Consider the following 24,612-nt stretch of genomic DNA (forward strand, 5'->3'; position numbering starts at 1 on the left):
TCTAGTGGAATGATTCTTTGAGAAGTCTGACCGGTGAACCCAAAACACATCTCCTGTGGCAAGTGCCAGATGAGAAGGCTTGTGGCCCAGAGCAGAGGCTCTGGCAAGACTGGGGCTAGGGTGAGACAAAGAGCCATCATAGTGGCTGGGGTCTTCAGATACCCTGGATACCCTGTGTGGATTCTAAGACCTGAGGAATGTGACAGCTCTTAGTCCTTTTGTTACAGTGAGGTCATTAAGATGTTAAGTAAAGACATCTGTTTTAAAGCATCCTCCCTATGTTTTATGCAGTATCAAGGAAACTTGATCTTCAGTGGATAATGAGAATACTCCTCTTTCACCCAGTTATTTCTTATACTATCAGTGATATTGGTTGGAAAGTAATTTAAGAATCTATAGATTTTTAAAAATGTTTTATTATTATTTACTTTTGAGAGAGAGAGTGAGAGCAAGCAGGGGACGGGCAGAGAGAGATGGGGACAGACCAAAGCAGGCTCTGCGGTGACAGCGGCGAGCCTGATGCAAGGTTCAAACTCATGAACTGTGAGATCGTGACCTGAACAGAAGTTGGACGCTCAATTGAGCCACCCAGGTGCCCTGAGAATCTATAGATTTTTAAGCAAATGACGGACCATCACCAAACAAGACTATTTTTTAACATTTGACTCAGTGTCAAGGAACTGGGGTTGAGCCTCTGGTATGGAGGAGGTGCTCTAAGGAAGTGCCGTCTCCTCATATAGAACAGATGACACTTTCCTTCTCTTGTGTGGCTTTCCAAGCACCAGCTTTGTTCTCTGATAGCTGGAGTACATCTCTAGTAATGGAAGCCTTCATCACCTCATTGGTGGTTTATGGCAGCATCTTTGGTTGGTCTTCCTCCTTTTGGACTTACTACCCTCTTTTTACCTTATTCTTAACTGTCCCATTAATTTAAATTTGTTTCCTTCTGTTACCTCATTGTTCAAGGAATAAAGGCTCCCCCCCCCTTTTTTTTTTTTTACCACATTGAACTGGGAATAAATTCATAGACCTCTTAAGTGTGAGACATTGGATAAATCACTTCATTTTCCTGGGCCTTAATTTCTTCACCTATTTAAAAATAAAAACGTGCCTATTGAACTGGATGGCCAACCTCTTTGGCATTTGGAGTATGTAGTTGGGCTATAATCCCCTTTCAATGTTGAAAATTCTGTTACTGTATGCCTCTCCAGGTCTGGCTCCAATATATATGGCCATTGAGTTTTTGGATTCTCATACGTCCATATGCATATTCTCATACGCACCTATCTTGAGGGCTTAAAAAAAAAAAAAAATTTAACTCAGTTAATGTTGCCTGGCACACCAATGTGGGTTCCCTTTTTCCTTCCAGTCTGGCGTTTTACCTTCTCACAGCCCACCATGTTAGGACTACCACCCCACCAAGCAGAGCCTTGCCTTTTTCTGCCTAACCTGTGGCTCAAGGGCCCTGGTAAGACAAGCCCTTTGCAATCCTCCACAGAACACGTTCCTGTTCCTTTTTATGTTTGGTGTTTTGTTTTTCAATATCTGATCCGTTCCTCTCTACCAATTGAAGTTGAAAACCTGGCCTACAGCCCTTAAAACAAATTTCAAGGTTTTGAACTCCAAGCTTTGACTTTCTGGGATTCTAAGTTCAAAGAGGGATTTTCCCCCCTCTTTTTCCACTCTGATTTTCTTTCATACCTTGAGAACTCAAATACACACATATTGAGTAAATAGATGGATTCTAAGAAGCAGCTCCTTGACTATATAAGAGAAAAAAATCACTCTATTTGTGGACACAAATGCTCATGCTGGCACATTTAAACATTCACTTCCTATAGGCATTTCTGCCCTGACTATGCCTCTCGTGGTCAGCAGTTTGCATCCTGTCTGTTTATGCAATTAAAATGGGCAAGATCCAAATCTGTGTAGGTCGCTGATGGGCTACAACGCTTAAGCACAGCGCTTGGCTTTAATACGTGCATTGAATGAATGGTTGCTAGGGAGTATGGCGGCGTCTTCATTTTGGGTTGGGATCATCCCAATGCGCGCACGTGGGAACTTCACAAAAGTTGTTTCACGTGCGCTGCGCTGAATCCTCTTATCCTAGAGTTTACTGAAGTGGGGCCAGCTCCCCGCCTCTGTTAGCTTCACTGCCAAGGTTCTAGAGGGGTGGAGTGGCCTGCAAGACGGTTGGGAGAAGGGTGGGGGGGATTTACTTTCTCATAAATGTGCTTTGGAAGACTGGCTCTGGAGCGCCAGGTTTTCAGGAAGAAATGAACCTGAGTCCCAATGGCAAAGAACTCCAAGGGAGCACAAAGTTTGTTTTCTGTTACAGAGAAAGTCTGACAGCCTCAAGTCTAATTCATAAGAACACGGCCCACACTGGACAAGGGAGAGCTCTGGCTTGCCTCAGAAAACCACTGACACAAGAAGACAAGCGAAGTCAGATTCACGGAACCCATTTTCTTGGGCTCCTTATGGGTAATGCTGGCTTTTGGTAGACTGCGTCCCAACCCAGCTGTCGTGGGTCCCCGCCGCTCTCGAGCAAGGTCCTCTTTCCCCAGTCTCAGGTTGCAAAACAGTAATTCCTTGGGATAATCTCTTCGTACCCAGAGGATGGGTCTCCGCGGACAACAAACCGTTACGTTCAGATCTGCGCACTGTGTGGGGTAGAGTTCCTTAATCACCGCCCCTCTTCCCGTGTCCCTGGAGGGCCTTGCGAGGTTCCCAGAGCGGCTGCGGCGCGCCAAGTCCCAGGGAAAGAGCGCAGGGAACGGCCCTGAGGACTCGTTCCGGGGAAAGCGACAGCGTCCAGGGAGAGCCTTTCCTTCTCATCCCGAATTCTCCCAGGGCAGGCAGGGTCGAATTCCAAACGCGTCCAAGGTGTGCAGTGCGAGACCCTCCCTTTAAAAAAGAATAAATAAATAGAAGCCAGCTCTTAGCCCTGCTCCGGTTTCCCGAAAGGCGCACCGCAGTCGCTGCCGGGGCGGCTGGGTGTCTGCGCTCCCCGCCTTTGCTGGGCTGACACAGGAGGGGAGGAGCAGGAGCCGGAGGGGGTGCTGGCGGGGGGGGGGGGGGGGGAGTTGGAGCGCGAACCATCCCGAGCCAAGACAAGCAGCACATTCACAAATAACGCCCCCACCCCCAGCGCACGCGCTCCCATTCAAAGCAGCCCGGCTCCGCAGCCGCAGGGCGGCTCAGAGGACGCGCGGCAGAGCCCGGCGCAGCCCTGCCCCGCAGGCGCACGCTTCAGTCCGCCCGCCGGCTGCTGCGGCCGCGGCCGAGCCCTGCAGCCAGCGCGGGAGGCGGCTACCGCTTCTAGGGAGGGGTCTCGCCCGGAACCCCCTCCCTCCCCGCGGGGGGACCATGGCAAGGCTGGCTGCGCCCTGGCGCATGAGGCTCCTGGTTCGCATCTTTGGCGGCACCTGGTGCCTGCTCTACGTCGCCGGACAGGTGAGGCGGTCTGCGCGTCTGGCGTCGCTCCCCCCCCTCCTAGGACTTCTCTTCTAGTCGGCGAGAGCGGGGAGCGCTTCAGCCTGGGGCCTGTCCTGGGGCTGCGCTGCCACCCCAGCGAGGACAGGTGGCACGGGGTTGGGGCTAAGGCGGCCCCGCGTGGCGAGCTCAGGGCTGCCGGGGTCAAATTCTGCGCTGAGCCTCAGCCTACCCTCCTGGGGCCGGTCCCGGCGTCCCGCCCGCGCCAGGGTCGGGCCTCCAGCTGGGGAGAGTCGCGGGGAGGAGACGGCGCCAGAGCCCGGGTGCGGCCCACTTTCAGGGAGTCCGCGACCCCGCACCTCTTCCGGGCCGTCCTCGGCGGAGACCTTTCTTCCTGGCGGCGGCTCCGGCGGCGAGGGGAAGGCTCGCGGGTTGAGACACTCCTCCTCACTTCCGTCCTTTCCGGGACCCAGGGAAGTTCTGACATCCCTGTCCTGGGGCCACCTGCGTCCGAGTGTCGGGGGCGGAGCGTTGTAAGGTGTGCAGATACAGGACCGGGGGGCTCCCGGAACCTCTGCGGTGGAGAAAAGGTGGTTCTGGACGGCGCACTGGGACTCGTCCTCACCACGCCCCCTCAGAATGCTCCTAGGGTTTTTTTTTTTTTTCTCGAGCTGGAAGGGTGCAGGAAATGGGGCGTTCTCCTGAGTGGGCGTCTCAGGTCCCGCGGCAGAGCAGAAGAGCCCTGGGGGAGTGTTGAATTCACTGTCTGCTTGGTTGTGGTTTCTTACTGCAAGACCCTGGAGGGAGATGCTTAGGGAAGGGGCCAGGGGCTAGTCGAATCTATGATGCTCGTGGTGTCTTTGCCTTTAACGCTTTCCAGAGTCAGGTAACTTTTGATTAAAACTCACGGTTTAGGCAGTTTGTGCATAATGTAGCCTACATAGATTCGCTTTTCACGGGATTACTCGGGTAATTCTGGGAAAATGCCCAAATACTCTTGGCCGGAATTATCGCCAGATAGCCTCCCTTTCCTCTGTTTTGCTTATGGAAGACTTGTCCAAATCGGGGGATTTCCTTCCCTCGCTTTTACTTAACGTTTTGAAACTTGTTTTCAGGTCTCTATTTTTGTGCTCATTTTGCGTGCAGCGGTGCGCTTTTAGAGGCTGAGCAAGGCCCCAGAACGGTGGTGAGGAAGGGCCCAGAGCCGGCTAGAACCTGAGGAGCAGGGTACACTCTAATAAAAGGTAGAAGTTTTCAACAAGAAACACCTGCTCAGATTGGCGGATGAAAAACTATTGCAAAAGATCGTCTTAATTATTAGCAAGTTTCATTCCCAGTATGCTTTGCTTCATGGCAAAGCTTCTCAGAGGTGGCTGCACGTCAGGATTGCCCAAGGGAGCTCTTGAAACTCCTGGTGCTAGGGCCACACCCCAGCTGGATTGCATCAGAATCCTTTGGGGCAGGAGGTGTGAAGCCCCAGCATCAGAATTTATAAAGCTCCCAGGTGATACCATGGTGCAGCTGGGTTGAAAACTCCTGTGTAAAAATGACCTGCCTTCCAGTGACCTGTTCTTAAAGAATCAGGACATCGAAAGGAAATTCAAAGGAGTAAAGAACAGTCAAGGGCCTACGAGACAGCCTACGGAGAGAGTCTTAACTTATAACATCCAGTCCTGGCTGCTTCCCTGTGTCATTTCCTCATCTGCAAAATGAGGGTGTTGGTCTATGTTCCCCAAGGTACTACCAGCTTCAGCAACACCAGGCAGGTTGACACGTAAGCCAAATCAAGACAGAATGCCTTCTGTCTTATTTCTAAATAATGGCAGGGGCAGGAATTCTACCTTTCCTTGAGCTTTTGGTAAAGTATCTGATAATATATGAACCAAGCAAAGATGTAATGAAGATGCTAAGATGCACACTGTAGGATTTGGTGGGGGGGGGGAGGGGGGCGGGGCTCACATATGTGTGTGTGTTCTACTTCTTCATTCAGTGCCCGGTGATATTCAGGACAAACTGATTTCTCCTAGCATTATGTACCTGTTCTTCCTTGCTCTGCTTCTCAACCTACTTTCTTCTGGATAAAGATGATAAAAGCAGATTTGCGCCTTTTGTGTTGGAAGTGGTTTGTTGTTTAATTCCAAGTGAGTTTTTCTTGTTCCATTCGGCAGGGCTGCTCTCCACATGTGAGAAGCCTGACTAAACTTGTCAGAGAAGGGAGAGAAAAGAGTTTAAAGTGGTAGCTGGATTCTGTATCCTGGTGGAATGGAATATGCTTTAGGGTTAACTTAGGTGACAGAAGCAGTTCATCTTGCAACATCCCTTAGGCTCCTCACTTAAACACAAGGACATTATATCTAATCAGTGAATTAAGACCAGAAACTTGAGGTTATTTAATACCAAGAAGTCATTCTATAAACCACAGCCAATGCTAAATGATTTGAATATTGTTTGGAATGTATACATTTGTTAAACTGTTATTAAATCAAAGCCCTCAGTACATGAAAGCATCACTATCAGAGTTATCAGACCTCTTTGAGTATCTTATAGCCCTCTAGAAGGAGGATCTGTGTTCAAGAGCTTCTGGCTTCCTAAACTGAATTACACCTGAGCCATATTTTCCAAAAGTCTAAAGAACAATCTGAATGCAAATCAGATTATTTGAAACACCAGCATTTCTCCTTTTTCCTCACTGAATTTCTCCTTTCAGGGGTTATTTCCCTTTGCTTCTGTTCTGACCGAATTACTCTCCTAACTTGTAAGTTTCTTTTCTTTTCCTGTGCATTTGGAAGGTAGCTCACTCTGGGCTCTTGTCAAACAGATTATTTTACTGATATCAATTTCATTTCATCAGCTGAACCCAAATTCATCCCATTGCCTAAATTTCTCCCAGGTAGGGAAGTAGATAATTAATGGTCGACACCCGTAGGGGTTATCAACTACTTAGTGATTTCTACCACCCATCTGTAGCAATCCACTGTAAAAATAAACAAAGTTGTTGGAGAGGGTTATGGCTTGCTCAGCATAAATCCATTACTGTTGCTTACAAATGTCGCTTAGTGGCAATCCATGTTCTTTTGGTGGTTTATCAGTGATAGCGTCATGTGAATATTAAAACGGAATATATTCATTTACTATGAGATTCTAAACTGCATCCTTGTTAGGAATTTAGTAATGAATAGTTCCAGGAAGGCTGGAAAGAATTTGTGCCTTTATAGGTGCCTGTTTTTCAACTAAAGACCTTAAAGAAAATACTTTCTCTTTTGTTATCCTCTTGTATGTTCTTGCTCTTGTTTTATTTTTTATTTTCATTTTTACCATGATGATTCTGCATGGTTAAAAAAATGACTAAGGGTTTTAAGAAAACATGGCAAATTCTTGTTCTGCTCTTTCTCCTAATGTCAGATCTCATGGCCCCAAAGCAGCTTTTTTTGTTTGCTTGTTTTGTACTATTTTGAGTTATAACTGACATTCAATAAACTGCACATACAGAAAGTATGCAATTTTAAGTTTTGACATATGTATACACCCATGACACCATCACCCCGGTGTCCTTATGACCTTAGGAATCCCTCCCTGCCATCCTTCCTCGAACCCAACATCACCAGGCAAAATGCGATCTGCTTTGTGTTAATATAGATTAATTTGTATTTTCTGGAATTTTGTGCAAATGTAATCTTATAATAGGTACCCTTCTCCCTTACTTTTTTTGATCTGGCGCTTTTTTTGCTCAGCCTAATTATTTTGAAATTATCCATGCTGTAACACATATCAATAATTTGTTCCAGAGTAGTAGTATGTTGTATGCATATATCACATTTCATTGTCCATCAGCTTACATCTACAGTTGGACAATGTTTCCAGTTTTTGGCTGTGTGGTTTCATCTGTCCTAGGTAAATACCTAAAGATGGAATGGCTGAATCATTGGTAGGTATGTTTAAATTTTTAAGAAAATGTCAGTTTTGCAGACGGTTGTACCATTTTATGTTCTTACTAGCAGTATGTATGAATTCCAGTTTCTCTGCATCCTTGACAACATGTGGTTAGGTCAGTCTTTTATTTTAGTCATGCTAGTAGGTATAGTAGGAGCTTGGGTTTTAATTTGCAGTTCCCTAATGAAAAATGATGATGAGTATTTTTTCATGGGTTCATTTAAAATCCAAATATTTTCTTTGGCAAAATGTCTGTTCAAACATTTTGCCCATTTCTTAATGTGTTGTTTTCTTACTGAATTTTGAGAATTGTTCTTTGTCAGATGTATCATTTGCAAATATTTTTTCCCAAGCTATGGTTTGTCTTTTCATTTTCTTGACAGTGTTTTTTGAAGGGCAGAAGTTTTAATTTTGGTGAAACTGAAATTATTGCATTGTTCATTGGTAGACTGTGTGTTTGCTCTTGTTTTAAAGAAATATTTGCCTAACTCAGTATCACAGAGGTTTTCTACTGGAAGTTCTGTGATTTACGTTTTACATTAGGTCTGTATTCCACTTTGAGTTGTTGTATGTGGTACAAGATCATTTTTTCCTTTTGCCTATGGATAGATATGTCATCGTTCTAGCATGATTTTTTCAAAAGACTTTCCTTTCTCCACTGAATTGTCTTTGCTATTCTGTGGAACATCAGTTGTCCATACATGAATAGGTCTATCTTCTGGATTCTCTATTCTGGGAAACTGTATGTTTCTTGTTATGCCAGTGCCACACTATCCTTAGTACTGTAGCTTTACAGTTGGTCTTGAACTCAGAAAGTGTGATTCTTCTAACTTTGTCCTTCATTCTCAAGTGTGTTGCCTTGGCTACCCCCATATGCATTTTAGAATCAATTTGCCAATTAAAAAATGCATCCAGGGATTTGACTTGGGGTGTTCTAAGCTATCGATCTATTTTCAGAGAATTAGCCTGTTAACAATATTGAATTTTATGATCCCTCTCTATCTATTTAGGTCTTTAATTTCTCTCAGCAATATCTGGTAGTTTTCTGTGTACAGGTCTTGGATATTTTTATCAGATTATACTAAATAGTTCACATTTTTGGTGCTCTTTTAAGAGGCACTGTTTTTTAAAAATTGCACGTGATAATTCTTTGTAAGAATATGAAAATAATTGAATTTTGCATATTCTGCGACATTAGCAAAGTCACTTGTTATGGTAGCTTTTTGTTATATCCCATCAGGTTTTTTTTACACATATGATCATGTCATGAAAATGAAGACTGTTCTTCCTTACCTATCTAGATATTTTAAATTTCTGATTTAATAACACTGATTAAAATACTGATTGCCTTTGCCTTATCTTGGGGAAAAATAATTCAATGTTTTACCATTAATTATGATGTTAGGTGTAAGTTTTTTTTGTAGATGCTCTTTATCAGATTGAGGAAGTTATTTAAAAAAAATCTTTTTTAATGTTTATTCATTTTTGAGAGAGAGATAGAGCATGAGCAAGGGAGGGGCAGAGAGAGAGAGGGAGACACAGAATCTGAAGCAGGCTCCAGGCTCCCAGCTATCAGCACAGAGCCCGACCAGGGGCTCATACCTGTGAACTGTGAGATTATGACCTGAGCCAAAGTCGGACTCTTAACCCACTGAGCCACCCAGGTGCCCCAAGGAAGTTCTTTTTATTCTTCCTTTGTTGAGAGTTTTTATTAGAAATCAATGATAGATTTTGTCAAATGCTTTTTCTTCATCTATTTAGCACATGAATTTTCCTTTCTTGTTTGTTAATATGATAAATTACACTGATTTTAAAAATGTTAACCACCTTGCATTCCTGGGGTAAACTCACTAGGTGACTAATACATTATACTTTTTAAAAATATTGTTAGATTCAGTTTACGAAATTTTGATTCAAATTTTTGCATCTATGTCCATGAAAGATAATGGTCTGTAGTTTTCTTGTGATGTCTTGTGATGTGTTTTTAGTATTAGTGTAATGCTGGCCTTATAGAATAAGTTGGGAAATATTCCTTCTTTTTTAATTTTCTGGAAGAGTTTGTGTCTGATTTCTTCATTAAATGTTTTGTAGAATTCACCAGTGAAGCCATCTGGACTTGGACTTGTCTTAGTTTAAAGATTAACTGCAAATTTAATTTCTTGAATAGATATCGGGTTCTTCAGGTAATCTATTTTGTCTTGAGTTAGCTTTGGTAATTTGTGTTTTTTCATGCATTTCATCTAAGTTGTTGGTTTTTGCCATAAAGTAGTTCATAATGCTCCCAGATTATTTTTTTTTAAATATTATTAGAACATGGAGTTTTATCACCTGTATTGGTCCTGATAATGGTGATTTGTTTATTCTTTCTTTTTTTCCTGATCAATCTGCTTAGTGGCTTATTAATTATATAGATGTTCTCAAAGAACCAGTTTTTAGTTTTATGGACGTTCTTGTTTTCTATTATATTCCTTTCTTCTCTCATCTTTATTATATTCTTTATTCTATTTTGTATTTCATTTGGTCTTATTTTTCTAGTTTCTTAAGGTGGATGCTAAGGTTATTGATAGACTTTTTATGTTTTCAACTAGAGGTGTTTAATGATCTAAATTTTTCCTCAGTAATGTTTTTTTAAAATTTTATGTTTTTTTATTTTTGAAAGAGAGAGACAGAGATGAGTGGGAGAGGGGCAGAGAGAGAGGGAGACACAGAATCTGAAGCAGGCTCCAGGCTCTGAGCTGTCAGCACAGAGCCTGATGTGGGGCTCAGACTCACAAACTGTGAGATCATGACCTGAGATGAAGTCAAGAGTTAGATGATTACCTGATGAGCCACCCAGGTGCCCAGCATGTCATTTATTTATAGCTAAAAAATTCTGTTGTACAGATATACCATATTTTGTTTATCCATTTGTCTGTGGACAGACATGTGGGTTGTTTTTACCTTTTGGCTGTTATAGTAATGCTGCTACGAACATACATGTGCAAGTTTTTGTGTGGATATGTTGTCATTTCTCTTAGGAAAATATTTTAGGTCTTGTAGGCACACAATCTCTGTTATAACTACTCAACTCTGCCACTGTCACATGAAAGCAGTAATAGACAATATATAAATGAATGAACCTGTTTGTGTTCCAATAAACTATTTACCAAAACAGACAGTGGGCCAGATTTGGAACAGGGGCCATAGTTTGCTAGTCACTGAGCCAAAGTTTCATGATGATGTGCTTCAGTGTGGACTATTTAAATTCACTGTGCCAGGTTTTCCACAGAACTTGAATAGATCAATGTCCTTCCCTTTGGGGAATATTAATTTTCATATTTCATTGATAATTTCCTTGCTGGTACCTATGTGTTTGCTTTTTGTGAAACTCCTGTTAGTTATTAAACCTCCTGGTTCAACCATCCTTCTTTTCAAATCTTTTGTCTTCATTATCTTTTTTTTATATTTGCAAAAGAGTTTCTCAATTTTCTTTCTTTTTTTTTAAAGTTATTTACTTAATTTGAGAGAAAGAGAGCACGCACATGAGTGGGGAAGGGGCAGGGAGGGAGGGAGGGAAGGAGAGAGAGAGAGAGAGAGAGAGAGAGAGAGAGAGAGAGAGAGATGGAGAGATGGAGAGATGGAGAGATGGAGAGGGAATCCCAAGCAGGCTCCATGCTATCAGTGCAGAGCCTGACGCAGGACTTGATCTCACAGACTGTGAGATCATGACCCGAGTCAAATCAAGAGTCACACGGCCACCTAGATGCCCCTCAATTTTGTTTTTCAACAGAGATGTCTTTAGGTAAGGTTTTAACTGGCATTTGGAGTTGTAGCCAAAGCGTCACCCCCCAGCTTTTTGCAGCACCAGATGCCTCCAAGTCTGATGCCTTTTTAGAGTTTTACAGGCCAAATGGTATTGCTTCTCATCACTGTATCTCTTTGCAAGCACAATTCTGTTAAGTCAGTAACAATTCTTCCACTAGTTTTCCATATTCCAAAAATTTATTGGCATCTTTTGTCTGCTGTTGCCTCCTTTCCAGTTCTCTTGTCATCTTTATTTATTTATTGTTATTTTCGCGGACATTTGGGAGGGAATAGAGAAAAAATGGTGTTCAATCTACCATGTTTAACTGAAAGTTAGCACTATTTTTCCTCTTTCATTATTTCTGTTTTCCTGTCCTGATCCATCTCCAAATACCACTAAAGCTCATTCTGGTTATTGTACACACTTTTTAGAGCCTCCTACATTTTCCCAGTGAAAGTAAAACTTTGGTCAGTGTTACAAGACAGTGGACTTGAGGTCCAAAGATCCAGGTTCTAGTTCTGGATTTACTGAGTGTCTGTGCAACTAGGACTCAGACTTTTTCGGGGAAGGAAATTTAGTACTTACTGACTGCCTGCCGGTTGCCAAACACGATAAGAGGCATTCTCTCCATTCCAGTGTTGATGTGTTAGTGTTTACTCTTTCAATTAAATGGGTACTTAGGACCCATTGTCTGCTTCAGTATACGCGGTTCAACCTATTTGCTCACAGACACAGCACAGAAAGATTTTATTGTTCTACAAATTTTGATGTTTGGAGACCGTTTTATGAGAAAACATGGAGCTAACATGATGTAAAGATCTGGCCTTGAAATATCACATGTGGTATTAACATTTGTTGTCTAAGGTGTGATTGGATTCAGGCTCTTTTGTGGTGGAGGATGGAGATGAGGTGAAGCGAATAGGGAAGTAGTGCTGAATAGTTAGCAATACCATTATCAGTTTTAATGTTTTATTTTACACTGGGATGAACTCTAGAGCATTATGCATTTTGGAGTGGATGGAACTGGTGGTGGTTCCATAACCACCACCAAAAACATACTTGGTTTTCAGCTCTGCTCATGGCTGTGGGGTTATGTAGCCAGAAGAAGACTTAGAGATTCTTTAGTATTACGGGTCACAAACTTCATTGCACATGAGTCGGTTTGGCTGTACCATGGATTTCCAAAGGCCACCAAAGACTAGGACCATGCAGCTAAAAGCCAAGAAGCTCTAAAATGCAGATTCCTGGGTCTCACTCTCAGATCCTCACTCAATAGGAAAGGTGGGTCCTAGGAATCTGCATTGAGAGACCCCAGTCTCCCCCCGCCCCCCGCCCCCCGCCTCCATCCCCAGACCCACAGAGGATTCAGATACTTTTGGACCGAACTGTGGGTTCGATCTGGGAAACATTGATCTGATCTTTATTCTTTACAGATGAGAGAAATAAGGTTCTAGGAAGTCAAGTGACATGTCCCAGTTTGTTAACAGGAGAAGTGGGAGTGGACCACACGTCTCATAACTCTGTCCGATGATTTTTCCCACCAGAGCATACACTGTTATTTTAGCGTCTAGTTACATCATGAACTAAAGATATGAACCACCAGCTTAAAGTGTCTTTATTTGTAGTAACCTCAGTTTTTTATAAATGGTTTTCAGATGTTTGGGAATAGCTTCAGGTCTCAGTCGCTCTGCCTACAGCTGAGGAGTGATGGGGAGTGGGGGTGGAGGGAAACCCTTCGTCCTTACCTTTCAAATAACCTGCTGGAAAACAGGCTCCTGTGTATTTTCTCCTCGAGTCATCATGCCCCTGGAAGATTAACAGATACTTATTTAGAAAATCATCCACAGCATCCAGGAACTTGACACTTGATGAAAGGAAGAGTACGTGCTGTTGAACACCTTCTCTACCCAAGTGTGATGTAGCAACTGTTGCTACGTTCGTGGAGGAAAGGAAGGAAATGTTTCATGTGCCTATTATTTAGGATGTTCTCCCCATCTCTATCGCAAACCAGCCAAACAAAATACACACACGCTCTCCACTGAGTCATGCATAGTCTATGATGTAGTATTATGTGTGGAAAAGAAGTTTTCTTCACTGCTAATAGTCATTGTGACACGTCTTGTATATTTTATGAAGAGTGCTAATTGTGTATTTTCTTTCAGAAATCGGCGGAGAAATAAAGTTTTTTTTTTTTTTTATTAAAAATATTTGTTGATATAATCTGAAATTCAAATTCTCCTATTCTGTTGTTCCTTATAAAAACTCTTTATTAGTCCGGATGGGCTAGATTATGCTGTGGTAACAACCAACCACCACGTCATAGTGACTTAACGCAAGAAAGGTGTATGTCCCCATCGGGCCACGTGTTCAGTGTGGATCATGAGGAGAGCTTGGCTCACTGTGCACACTCAGGAATCCACACTGACGGTGGCTCCACCCCAACCTGCATGCTTCCCTGGCGGACAAGAAAGGAGAATGGTTCTGTGCTTTCCTCTGGCAATGAAACGCTTCTGCCCAGAGTTGACAGATCTTACTTCTGCTCAGGTTTTTGTGGCCACATGAAATTCAAGACGGTTGAAAAGGTAATGTTGTCATGAACCCAGACTTTGGGACTTCCTAGATGCCTAGATGTTTGTTTTCTGACTGTGTGTGTGTATGTGAACAGAGGTTCTCTGCAATTACTGTAAAAACACTTAAAACCGTGTTATTCGTTAAGATTAAAAAAAGTTAGAGGTGTAAAATGCATGTAACAAATTTATCATCTTAACCATTTTTAAGTGTATGGTTCAGTAGTGTTAAATGCATTCACATTGTTCTGCAGCCAGTCTCCAGAACTCTTTCTCTTGCAAAACAAACTCTACACCCGTTTTATAACAGCTCCATTCCCCCTGCCCCCCGACTGCAACCATTCTACCTTCTGTCTCTGAATTCGAATGTATACAAACGGGATCATAACAGTATTTCTGTTTTTGTGATTGGCTTATGTATTTTAGCATGATGTCCTCAAGGCTCATATATGTTGTGGCATGTGTCAGAATATCTTTTTTAAGAGTGAATAATGTGGCATTTTATGAATGTAGCACATTCTGTTTATCCATTCATCTATCAGTGGACACCTGGGTGGCTTCCACATTTGGCCATTGTAAGTAGTGCCACTATGAACATTGGTGTTCCATTTCATTTTATGTGTACTTATTTTTCTGTGTAAAAGAGAAGCAACATCTTCAGACCTCTAGTTTGCTTTTCAGACCCAGGAAACCGTTATTTAAATTTAAACTAATAATCTCACTTTGAGAATCTTCTGCCAGGGGTTACAACAAAAGCTGAGCAGAACTTCGACTACCCCCTATATGTTTGACTAAATCAAGAAAGCTAATGGATTCATTTGTTTTTAGTCCTGTACGTAACCTGCAAATCTTGACGGTTTTCAAGATAGGTGACAGCATGTGGTAGGACATTATTTTTCTGCTAAAAATCTAGGAGCATGGCAAAAAATTACATTATCTTCCTTTTTGTACGTCTGACTCAAATCCTATATGGAGGGTGGTCTGATATGAATCAATATGTAAAATGTGGCCACACAAGCTAATTGCATGTATAGCATAGATGCATGGAGGGGCAGGGTAGACTTTTGGGTACAGTGCTGCAAGAAAAAGCAGAACAGGATATAAACTTTGCTACGTGCTAATTGCATGATTCTGAACACACTAGTTACAGAACCTTTCTGAGTTTCATGTTCTTTTTAATCTCTACAAGGAAGAGTTTAAATTACATGATCTTAGTGGGTTAATATCAGTTAACCATAACTTCTAAAATGAATGGGATTTTCTAAACTTTCCTAGTATGAACTTTTTAGTACAAAAATATTAACTCTGATGGAATTTTTAGCAATGAACATCAGGTCATGGCACTCCCTTGCTTAACACCTAAACTGGATTACTGTTGGCTTTAGGCAGTGTTTCTGAGACTGTTTATCATTATTGCCTCCCTTTTTAGACATTTTAAGATACTTCCTCTTAATCCACCCCTACCCCCATGAAATTTTAATGCCATAAATAAACATATCAGTTTACATGTGCTGTGGCCCTTTGAAGGGACTCCTTGCGTTATCCTTAAACCATTGATATCAGGAGGGAACCTCTTTTCTCCCATTCCCATAACCCAACTTTTCACCCACTTTTGGGGGCATTATCACCCCCATGTAGGCTTTAGACTAAGATTGAAAATCTTTACTATTCTTCAACGCCTAGCATGATTCGTCCTGTGCATAGACATAGCATTTTATAGCGTTTCTCCCCTCTCCCTCCCCTCCCCTCCCCTCCCCTCTCCCTCCCCTCCCCTCCCCTCCCCTCCCCTCCCCTCCCCCTCCCCTCCCCCTCCCCCTCCCCTCTCCCTCCCCTCTCCCTCCCATCTCTTTGCTTCCTACTCTCCAGACAGGCCAATGGCCTCCTTTCAGTTCCACAAGGGCATCAAGCTTGTTGCTACTTTGGGGTCTTTGCATAATTCTCTTTGCTGGAGGGCTCGCTCTTTATTTTTAATTTTTTAAGTGTATTTATTTTGAGAGAGAGAGAGAACAAGCATGTGCAAGTGGGGGAGGGCCAGATACAGAGGGAGAGGGTGAGAATCCCAAGCAGGCTCTGCCTCACCAGTGCAGAGACTGATGTGGGCTCCAACTCGCCAACTATGAGATCATAACCTGATCTGAAGTCAGAGGCTTAACTGACTGAGCTAGCCAGGTGCCCCTCTTTATTTTTAATTAATCAGTTGACACTCATCCATCTGTTTTCCAGCTTAAATATCTCTTCCCCAGAAGAACCTGGCCCTCTGCTCCCCTTGCCCATTAGGTCTCTTCTGTGACTCTCCCAGTGCTCTGTTTGCTTCAAGCACTTGCAGTTTTGTAATGAGGCACTTGTATATTTCTTCTATGTCTGCCATCTTGGTTCACTGTAGGCTTGAGGCCAGAGACTGACCGATTTCCCTCTGTGTATGTCACATCTAACTCAGTGCCTGGAATTGTTAGAAATGGTCAGTGAAGTGTTTTTGAAGAAAATACACAGCAAGGAAAAACCTCTGAACTTGGAGTTGCTTTTTACATGAATGTATACCCTCCTGTTAAATGTTCTTGCCAAAATGAAAAACAAAATGAATGTATATCTTGTTTGCCACAGCAGTGCCTACATATATGTATTAGTTAAGGAAGCATTAGCTGCTGTAACAGTAAAATCCTGAAATCTCAGTGGACAAATAGGGTTTTTGTTGTTGTTCACATAAAGTCCAACTGGCAGGGCTGAAAGGGGTCTGGGGGTGTCTTGAGCATTCAGGGACCGGTGTGATGCAGGCTGCGGTGTCTTTAACACGCGGCTTCTGAGGTCACCCTGGCGCCTGTGTCTAGGTGACAGAGGGGGAAGAGAATGTTGAGAACTGCATGGGAAGTTTTCTTGGGGTAATCTTGGGAGTGGAATGTATCACTTCTGCCCACGTCCATTTTTTGCGTTCCTCACGAGATTCAAATCTCCACTAGGGTCCCAATCCCTATTATCCCACCAAAGAATCCAGTCAGTCACATGGCTCCCCCCTCCCGCCCTTCCCCCCCCCCCCCCCCCACCAGCCAGGGAGTCTAAGGAGACAGCTGTGAAATCAGGAGGTAACACAAGCTGGCCTTTGCCACAGTGCGCTTGGAAAGTCACACATCTATGTGCAAGTGTGTAGTTGATGTCTAGATGTATGTGGATTTACAAATCACTGTCAGTAACTTAGGGGCCTTTGGGTCCAAGACCCAGAGAATGGGAACCACTAAAAATAGGAGTATGTAAGTTTTATTTTAGGAGAGATTTTTGCTCCAGCATTTTCAAAATTATAAGGTGAGATATGATGGACCAGGGGTGGGGAAGGGGAAAGAGCTTGGGTTTAGAAATGCACTGTATACATTCAACTGAACAAAATCGGTTGCCTTATAACAACTAACCTTCCCAGGCTCTCTTGCACAGCTGTGTTCCTGATGGTGCAGATTAGCATCTTGTCAGCTGAACGTAAGCCCAGGTGGGGTTCTAGCTGGCTGCTGGCAGCATTGTCCTAAATAAAATGGAGCCTTTTTACTAGTGGACTGTTTTCAGTTCCTCAATCACCTGATAAGTCCTATTCTTTTGATGAACTACAAATAAAAACGAGTTCTCCATTCCAGGGCGCTGTTCATCAAGTAGTGTCTGTTTGTTTAAAGAAAAAAAAGGCATATTGCATGTCTGGTTCATCATACTATAAGGCAATTGTAATTGATCTAGGAAATCATGATACTGTACTTTTATCTGGGCCAAAGCTTACGTGGCCATTCTACAGGGTCTCCATTCTTCCTCATGCCATGCAGTGGGGGGTGGAAATATGAGCCTGGGCTTTTCTTTTGTAAGCCTCTCTGAATTCCTGTTCTTGGCAGATAGAAGGAAAAGAAAAGGAAAAAAAGAAAAGAGAAAGAATTCAGAGCTTGGTTGGTTAGGTGGGCTGCTTTATTACTTCCATTTGGCTATATTGTGGAGTTTGAGACTTGCTCTTTTCTTTCCCTTCCGTTCTCCATCTAACTCCATAATCTAGCTCCTCCTTTAGAGAAGCTGGGAGGAAAAGCTGCATTTGGAGACCAACTAAAACCTCCAAAGAGAAGAATGTTTATGTTTTAAATTCTAAAATTTCAAACAAGTTATTTGGCAAGCTAGATGTTTTTCAGCAAGTGTAAACATTTTCCACCTCTTGCTTCTTCCAGTTCTTTGGTCTTTCCGTTTGCATCTGGTGCAGGTTCAGATCAGCATTTTCCTGCTTTCTATGCTTCTGATACAGCTGGAAAGTGTTTGATCGACATGATCGGAAAACTGGGGCTGTTGTGAACATTACCCCTGAAGCAGACTGGTGAGGTCCCACTGGCATCTTTCTTGGTGCATTCGTGGGATTAGTAAAGAAGTTTATGCTGAAGTTCCAGCCAGAACAAGAGCTGGAGAAGGACCTTCCGAATCCAAGGTTTCACAGCTTGGTAAAACTTCACAGTGGTGCTGACATGTAACAAGCTGGTAGATACTCATCTTCTCCTGGGTATTACCCCAGATGGTCTTACTTAGATCAAGACAGCCATGTAGAAGCTGGGCGGACATGGCTCTGTGGGACTTCTACAAGAGCAAGAGGATTTGAGTTACATTTCATTTGAATGAAAACTTGTGAAGTGCTTGCAGTGTGCCTGTGTTTGGGAACATGCCTTTCCCTGCTGGCTTTTGTTCTAGGTCATCCCGCGAGTGGATGACTGTTCAGAGGAATTGCTTATTGAGTGGGAACTCGGGGGCCTGTCAGCCAACCATGAGCTCAAGCAGTTCTTCCCTGCAGCTGGAGCTGATTATGTCTTTAGCTGCCACTGTTAATGAGGCAAAAAGCATCTGCCGAGAGCTGGGCTGGCACTCCCAGGGCGGTCTGCCACTTTTCCATCAGTTGCGGCAAAGAGGGTCCAGGGTGTGGAACAGATAAACCTGAGTGTCGGGCCTGTGGTTCTTTGAAGCTGTTTTTGAGGGGGAAATAGAAAATGACTCAATTTGACATTCGGTGACTTGCCAGTTACACTGTCTATGTCTTAAGTTTTTTGTGTGCTGGTCGCTTTTGTTTGGGTGAGAAGGTCTTAGGGGTCCGCTTGGTTGAAGGTATGGAAGAGTTCTAGCTGTGAATTTTATTTTATTTTTTATTTTTATTAAAAAAAATTTTTTTTAACGTTTATTTTTGAGACAGAGAGAGACAGAGCATGAACGGGGGAGGGTCAGAGAGAGGGAGACACAGAATCTGAAACAAGCTCCAGGCTCTGAGCTGTCAGCACAGAGCCCGACGCGGGGCTCGAACTCACGAGCCTTCGAGCTGTGAGATCATGACCTGAGCCGAAGTCGGCCGCTTAACCGACTGAGCCACCCAGGCGCCCCTAGCTGTGAATTTTAAAGGCACCTCCTGTACAGGGCCATTAGTTTCTTGGGTGATTTCTGAAGCTGAGACTTTGGAACAGATGACAGGAAGCCCTGCCACTAAATATATTTCATTCATTTTGTAGGTCTGTTCTGTGTTGGGTGGGTTCTCTTTTGTGAAGGCTATCCCAGAAAATGTTTGCATTTTGAATCCAGTGATCTAACTAATCAGGTTATTATAATAGACGGTTTTCCATGTTTTTTGTTTTGTTTTGTTTTTAAACAAAGCACAAGCTTTTTGAAATTTATTCAGGAATCTGTAATCTGGATAATTTTCGTATTGTGACCTGATATATGATCTTCCCACCCTTCAAGACACATTTCAAGAGTGGTTTGACTTCTTATTTTCTGGATTTGATTAACTTTTTTCAGATCAAACTAGAGTTTTATTTGTTTGTTTTCATTTCCTTAAAGTTTACTTATTTATTTTGAAAGAGAGAGAACGAGCATGAATGGGGCAAGGGCAGAGAGAGAGGGAGAGAATCCCAAGTAGGCTCCACAGAGCCCGACGCAGGGCTGGATCCCAGGAACCGTGAGATCATGACCTGAGCTGAAATCAGGAGCCGGATGCTTAACCAACTAAGCCATCCAGGTGCCCCTCAATCTAGACTGTTAAAACTTTCAAGAAAAGGGGCGCCCGGGTGGCTCAGTCGGTTAAGCGTCCGACTTCGGCTCAGGTCACAATCTTGCGGTCCGTGAGTTTGAGCCCCGCGTCGGGCTCTGGGCTGATGGCTCAGGGCCTGGAGCCTGCTTCCGATTCTGTGTCTCCCTCTCTCTCTGCCCCTCCCCCGTTCATGCTCTGTCTCTCTCTGTCTCAAAAATAAATAAAAACGGTAAAAAAATAAAATAAAAAAAATAAAACCTTCAAGAAAAGAACTAAATTCAATGCATCTTGGATCTTCTCAAAGTGCCCAAATCTAGCATCAAGCATAGCACACACTCCTTAGATAAAGTTGTAGGTGTTTTTTGGCTGCTCTAATAAATTACTGCAAACTAAGTTGCTTAAAAAAAAAAAAACAGAGACATTTATTCTCTCACAGTTCTGGAGGCAGGAACTCCAAAATCAAGGTATCAGCAGGACATGTTCCCCCCAGAGGCACGGGGGGAGAGGCTCTTTCTTCCCTCTTCCAGGTTCTTCTGGTTACTGGCATTCCTTGGTATTCCTTGGCTTGTGACTTCATCACTCGAGTATCTGCCTCTGTCTTTATATCATCTGCTTTGCGTGTGTCAGACTTCTCTCTTCCTCTCTTTTGTGATGGCATACCTTTCTCATCTCAAAATCTTTAACTTAACTACATATCTGCAAAGACCCTTTTCCCAATCACTGGGCATGGCATAGCTTTGGGAGCCATTATCAGTCCACCACACCCATATATGGTTTCTGCATAATCTCCTGCCCAGTTAGTTATTCAATCTCCATCTAAAGCACTTAACCTCAAGGATATTTGCTTCTGTTTCATTTTTTATGAGCTGTTTGCTTCAAGTCATTTCTATTTTAATATCATCTTGTTCTGTATTCTTTTGTCTTTAAGATAGTATTTGCAGTGAAAATTGCTTTCCCTGCAGTAGGAATGGCTTTAGTCTTGATTGTGTCATTAATAGTGAGTCTTACAAGCTGTTTGGGACTGAGGACAAGGCATTGTAGCTATCACCATTGAAACTAATGAAAATCTGGGTGTGGTGTCCACAGCAGAGTTATTGTGCATTTGTTGGTTAGATGATATCAAAGTCTTGTTATTAACAATGAATTTAAATTTAATTTCCCAATAATCTCAGTGTCAAGCATTTTACTTTCTAAGCTTTACTCCCATCTTTTGAATTTGCTCCCTGTGGAATGAATGCCCAACCCCATAATTCTTCAACTATCCTGGGGCCTGCAAGCCCTTACTCCTACCACCTTTTCACTATACCTCACTTACCTTACTTTGCTCCTGGCCTTGGCCAATCATCATAACCACTCCCTCAGTCATTATAACCACTCCCTCAATTTTGTTCTCCTTTCTTCGATGCACTCGAAGAGATCTTCACCCAAGTTCGTTATACCTATGAAGCTGGGTGTGTTTGCTTCAAGTGACCAGCAATTACAGTACAGTCCCCTTGTCTGTCATTCCCTTAAGTGAACTTTTTTTTTTTTCCTGTTCAAACCTCTCACAATTTCTTCCTTGTCCTCATTCATTGCTTCTTTAATTGGGAAAACAGAAGCCACCAGAAGAAAACTTCCACATTTCCCCACCTACCTGCATCTAGTTCATATACTCTGCCTTCTTTCCAGTTATAATGGGTAAACCATCCATTCTCCTAACAATGGCCAGTCTTTCCACTTGGTGTCCCAGATCTCATCCCCGTTTCTCCAAGGATATTGCTCTAATTCTCCTCTTTTCTACATTCTATTTCTTTTGTTCCTTTTTTTAAAAAAATTATGTACAAGACTTTTCCCCCCAACCCACAAACATCTCATTATTTCTGCCATATTTAAAGCTTTCTCTTGATACTACTTGCACTTTACTTTACCACTCCTTTTCTTCACTTTCTTGTACATTAAAACTTTGAAAGAGTTGTCTGTATTTGCTTTAATTATCTCTTGGATGCATTGTGGTTAAGGTATCACACCATTACTTCTCTGAAACTGTTTTTTTTTATAAAGGCATCAATAGCCTTCATTCCAAATCCAATGGACAGTTCTCAGTCCTCATTTTACTTGACTTCCTACCTTAACACAAATGACCACTCCCTCTTCCTGTGAATCCTTTTATGAATTGGCCTCCAGAACAACACATTCTCCTTTTCTCCTTCCTGTGGGTTTCCTTTCTTTTTGTCTCCTTGCTTCTTAAGGATCAGTTCTTGGACTCATTTTTCCACATTCACTTCTTGGTAATCTTACTCAGTATCATGGCTTTAATTACCAATTACAGTCTGATATCCAGATTTATATCTGTAGCCTAGAACTTTCCTAAACTTCGTCCTTCTATATTCACTACGTACTTAGCATTCCTACATGGATATTTAATAGACCTCTCAAATGTAACATGTAAAACTGAACTCTGATCCCACCCCCATCCCTGCCATAAAAACTCCAACCCATAATAAAGCAAAACATGCTGCTTCTCCCATAGACATCCCCATCTTATTGGAAGCCAACTCAATTCTGTAATTTTCTAGGTTAAAAACATTGGGGTTGTTCTTGACTCTTCTGTTTCTGTCACACTGCACACTCACTGGTGATGCTCTGAGCTGCTGCTTCTATAAATGTGGAAGAAAGTCACTTCTTAAATCTCTGGCATCACCATCTTGATTCATATGATCCTCTGTTTGCCTGGATTATTGGGAAAGTGCTGTCCAAAAGGTCTCTGCTTCCGTTACCTACCTTAGTCTCTTCTCAGTGCAGCACCCAGTGATCCTGTTGACTTAGGTACTTCTTAATATCTTCTAATGCCCTCCTATCAACCTGAGTGCAAATGCTAAAGCTTTAAATGGGTTGTAATGCCCTATAAATCTGGCCACCTCTCTGATCCTCTCATACTCTTTCCCCCTTACTTACTGTGCTCCAGCCACATTGGTTTTCATCTGTTTCTCGACATGCCAGGCATGCTGTACCTCAGGGCTTTGTATTTTGTATTTACCTGTTGATAAAAACAAAATAAAAATCATGCCTTTATGCTTACTTTTACCTCTCTGATTTGGGGACAGATATGAGGTGTATGCGGTTTTTTAAAGCATAATGTTCTTGCTATTTGCTAAATAAAACATTATTTCCATGTCAAATGAATTTACATATGAGACCCTAGTGCTTTAAGTCATTTTTACAGACTTATCTCTCCTCTTTGCAACAAAATAGTTGAAACTGTCATTGTCTTCAGCATTTTTTTTTGAAAATCACTATGGCTCATTTCTTAATTAAGGTTCTTTTATTTTTAACCCTTGGGTTATATTCAATACTCATTGGCACTGTAGACATAGCAGAAGGAAACAGAAGGCCCCCATAACATATAGAAATTCACAGATGCCATGTTAATGTCCAAGTCTTCTCGCATCCAGAGCATGTGAGGGAGAGAGCACAGGCTGGGTACTGGATCAATTACCTAACTGGCAATATGACCTCAGACAAACCCCATAACCTCTGTGCACCTTTGCTTCCCATCTGTAAAGAGAAAGGAGTTGAACCAAAGGGGTTGATCTCCGAGGACTTTTTCGGCCCTAACAATCTGTGAATGTGGGCAGAAGTACCACTCAGATCATAAATACCTGCTATGTTATATTGAGGTTTCTCCCCTCTGATACCTGCTCTTTGCCAGCTTTCATGTTAAAATTTTCCACCAAACAGGAACACCAGAGGCAGAGGACTTCCAGGCAGGTACCACCCCTGCTGACTGCCAAATATCCCCTCAACCTAACCACTGCCTGCACGGATGGGCTTTTGCTAGAAATTGGCCAGCTTTAGTCCCCTTCCACAAATAAACTTTAAAGTACTCTCTTGAAGAGTGAGAAGCTGCCAGTGGTACTGGCAGTGAGTTTTATAATTATTTTTTGATTTTTTCCATGTGACTTTTGGTCTCAGGGCAGTGTGTTTGGTTGGGCTAAATTGATAGTTTTCCCATGGTCGTGGTTTACACCTGCTGGCCATGCAGGAAACTATGGTGGGAGAGTTCCTTGGTCCTCTGGCCCTCTGCTAGCCTGGGTACATGCTGAACCCATCTCTGCAGCTGGAACCACTGCCAGCCTGGCGTTGTTTGTGTGTCCCACACGGCTGCTGCTGAGGAGAGGCTTGGACTGCTTAGCTTAGACAAGCTGAATCAAGTCTTGGAAAATATTTCTCCTAAAATGCTGTTGTAGACAGTGATGAGGGGTAACCAAAAAAGCACACAGCTGTGGGCTAGGCTCTGGGTTGGCCTCGTCTTTTTTTTTTTTTTAATTTTTTTTTTTTTTTAACGTTTATTTATTTTTGAGACAGAGAGAGACAGAGCATGAACGGGGGAGGGTCAGAGAGAGAGGGAGACACAGAATCTGAAACAGGCTCCAGGCTCTGAGCAGTCAGCACAGAGCCCGACGCGGGGCTCGAACTCACATACCGTGAGATCGTGACCTGAGCCGAAGTCGGACGCTTAACCGACTGAGCCACGCAGGCGCCCCTGGCCTCGTCTTTAATACTCACAATAGCTCTTGCAGAAGTGGCTTTATATCCATGTTAGGAATGATGAAAGTGACCTAGATGTTCATTAGCAACCGGTAAAAGGTTGAGTTAAATTGGAATTCAGACCTTTCTGACTTCATAGTGCATGTTCTCTGTACGACTGTACCCTGCCTCTTAAATGTAGTCAGTGTTAGACTTACATCCCTTATAGTTAGTTAGATTTTGATGGGAGTCTAGATCTTTTATTCTGTATCATTGTTTCAGGGGGAAAAAAAAAGAGTTCTTATTTTTAAACAAACTTACAAACTTTGGTAATATTAACACTTTGTGGGGCGGGGGGGGGGGATCGTTTTACTTGTTGA

At 42.8% G+C, this 24,612-nt stretch overlaps 1 protein-coding gene and 1 long non-coding RNA gene across 9 annotated transcripts in view; one reads left to right on the top strand and one right to left on the bottom strand.

The window, feature by feature from the left end:
• The first annotated feature begins 3,154 nt into the window (after positions 1-3,154).
• ADAMTSL1 (ADAMTS like 1) overlaps positions 3,155-24,612 on the top strand; it is an 873,125-nt gene continuing 851,667 nt past the window's right edge. For 2 of the 6 annotated variants that reach the window (XM_053907974.1, XM_053907973.1), the window contains exon 1: positions 3,170-3,456. In XM_053907974.1, the coding sequence (XP_053763949.1) occupies positions 3,370-3,456 (87 nt within the window). In that variant the 5' untranslated portion in view covers positions 3,170-3,369. Of the gene's footprint in view, positions 3,457-24,612 lie in introns of all 6 variants that reach the window. The other 4 variants (XM_019415408.2, XM_053907971.1, XM_019415409.2 and 1 more) reach the window with 3 other exon arrangements.
• On the bottom strand, positions 15,847-24,358 carry LOC109247068 (uncharacterized). Of its 3 annotated transcripts, XR_008424206.1 has the most exons (5): positions 24,272-24,358; positions 22,661-22,742; positions 17,468-17,568; positions 17,275-17,352; positions 15,847-16,537 (listed from the first exon to the last, which is right to left on the bottom strand). It is a non-coding gene; the product is annotated as an uncharacterized LOC109247068 (long non-coding RNA). The 3 variants fall into 3 exon arrangements; XR_008424207.1 differs by lacking the exon at positions 17,275-17,352 and having other exon boundaries at positions 15,847-16,156; XR_002071548.2 differs by lacking the exon at positions 17,275-17,352.

The sequence above is a fragment of the Panthera pardus genome, unplaced genomic scaffold (assembly GCF_024362965.1).
Source record: "Panthera pardus isolate Hobbes unplaced genomic scaffold, ASM2436296v1 HiC_scaffold_20, whole genome shotgun sequence".
Classification (NCBI taxonomy): Eukaryota; Metazoa; Chordata; class Mammalia; order Carnivora; family Felidae; genus Panthera; species Panthera pardus.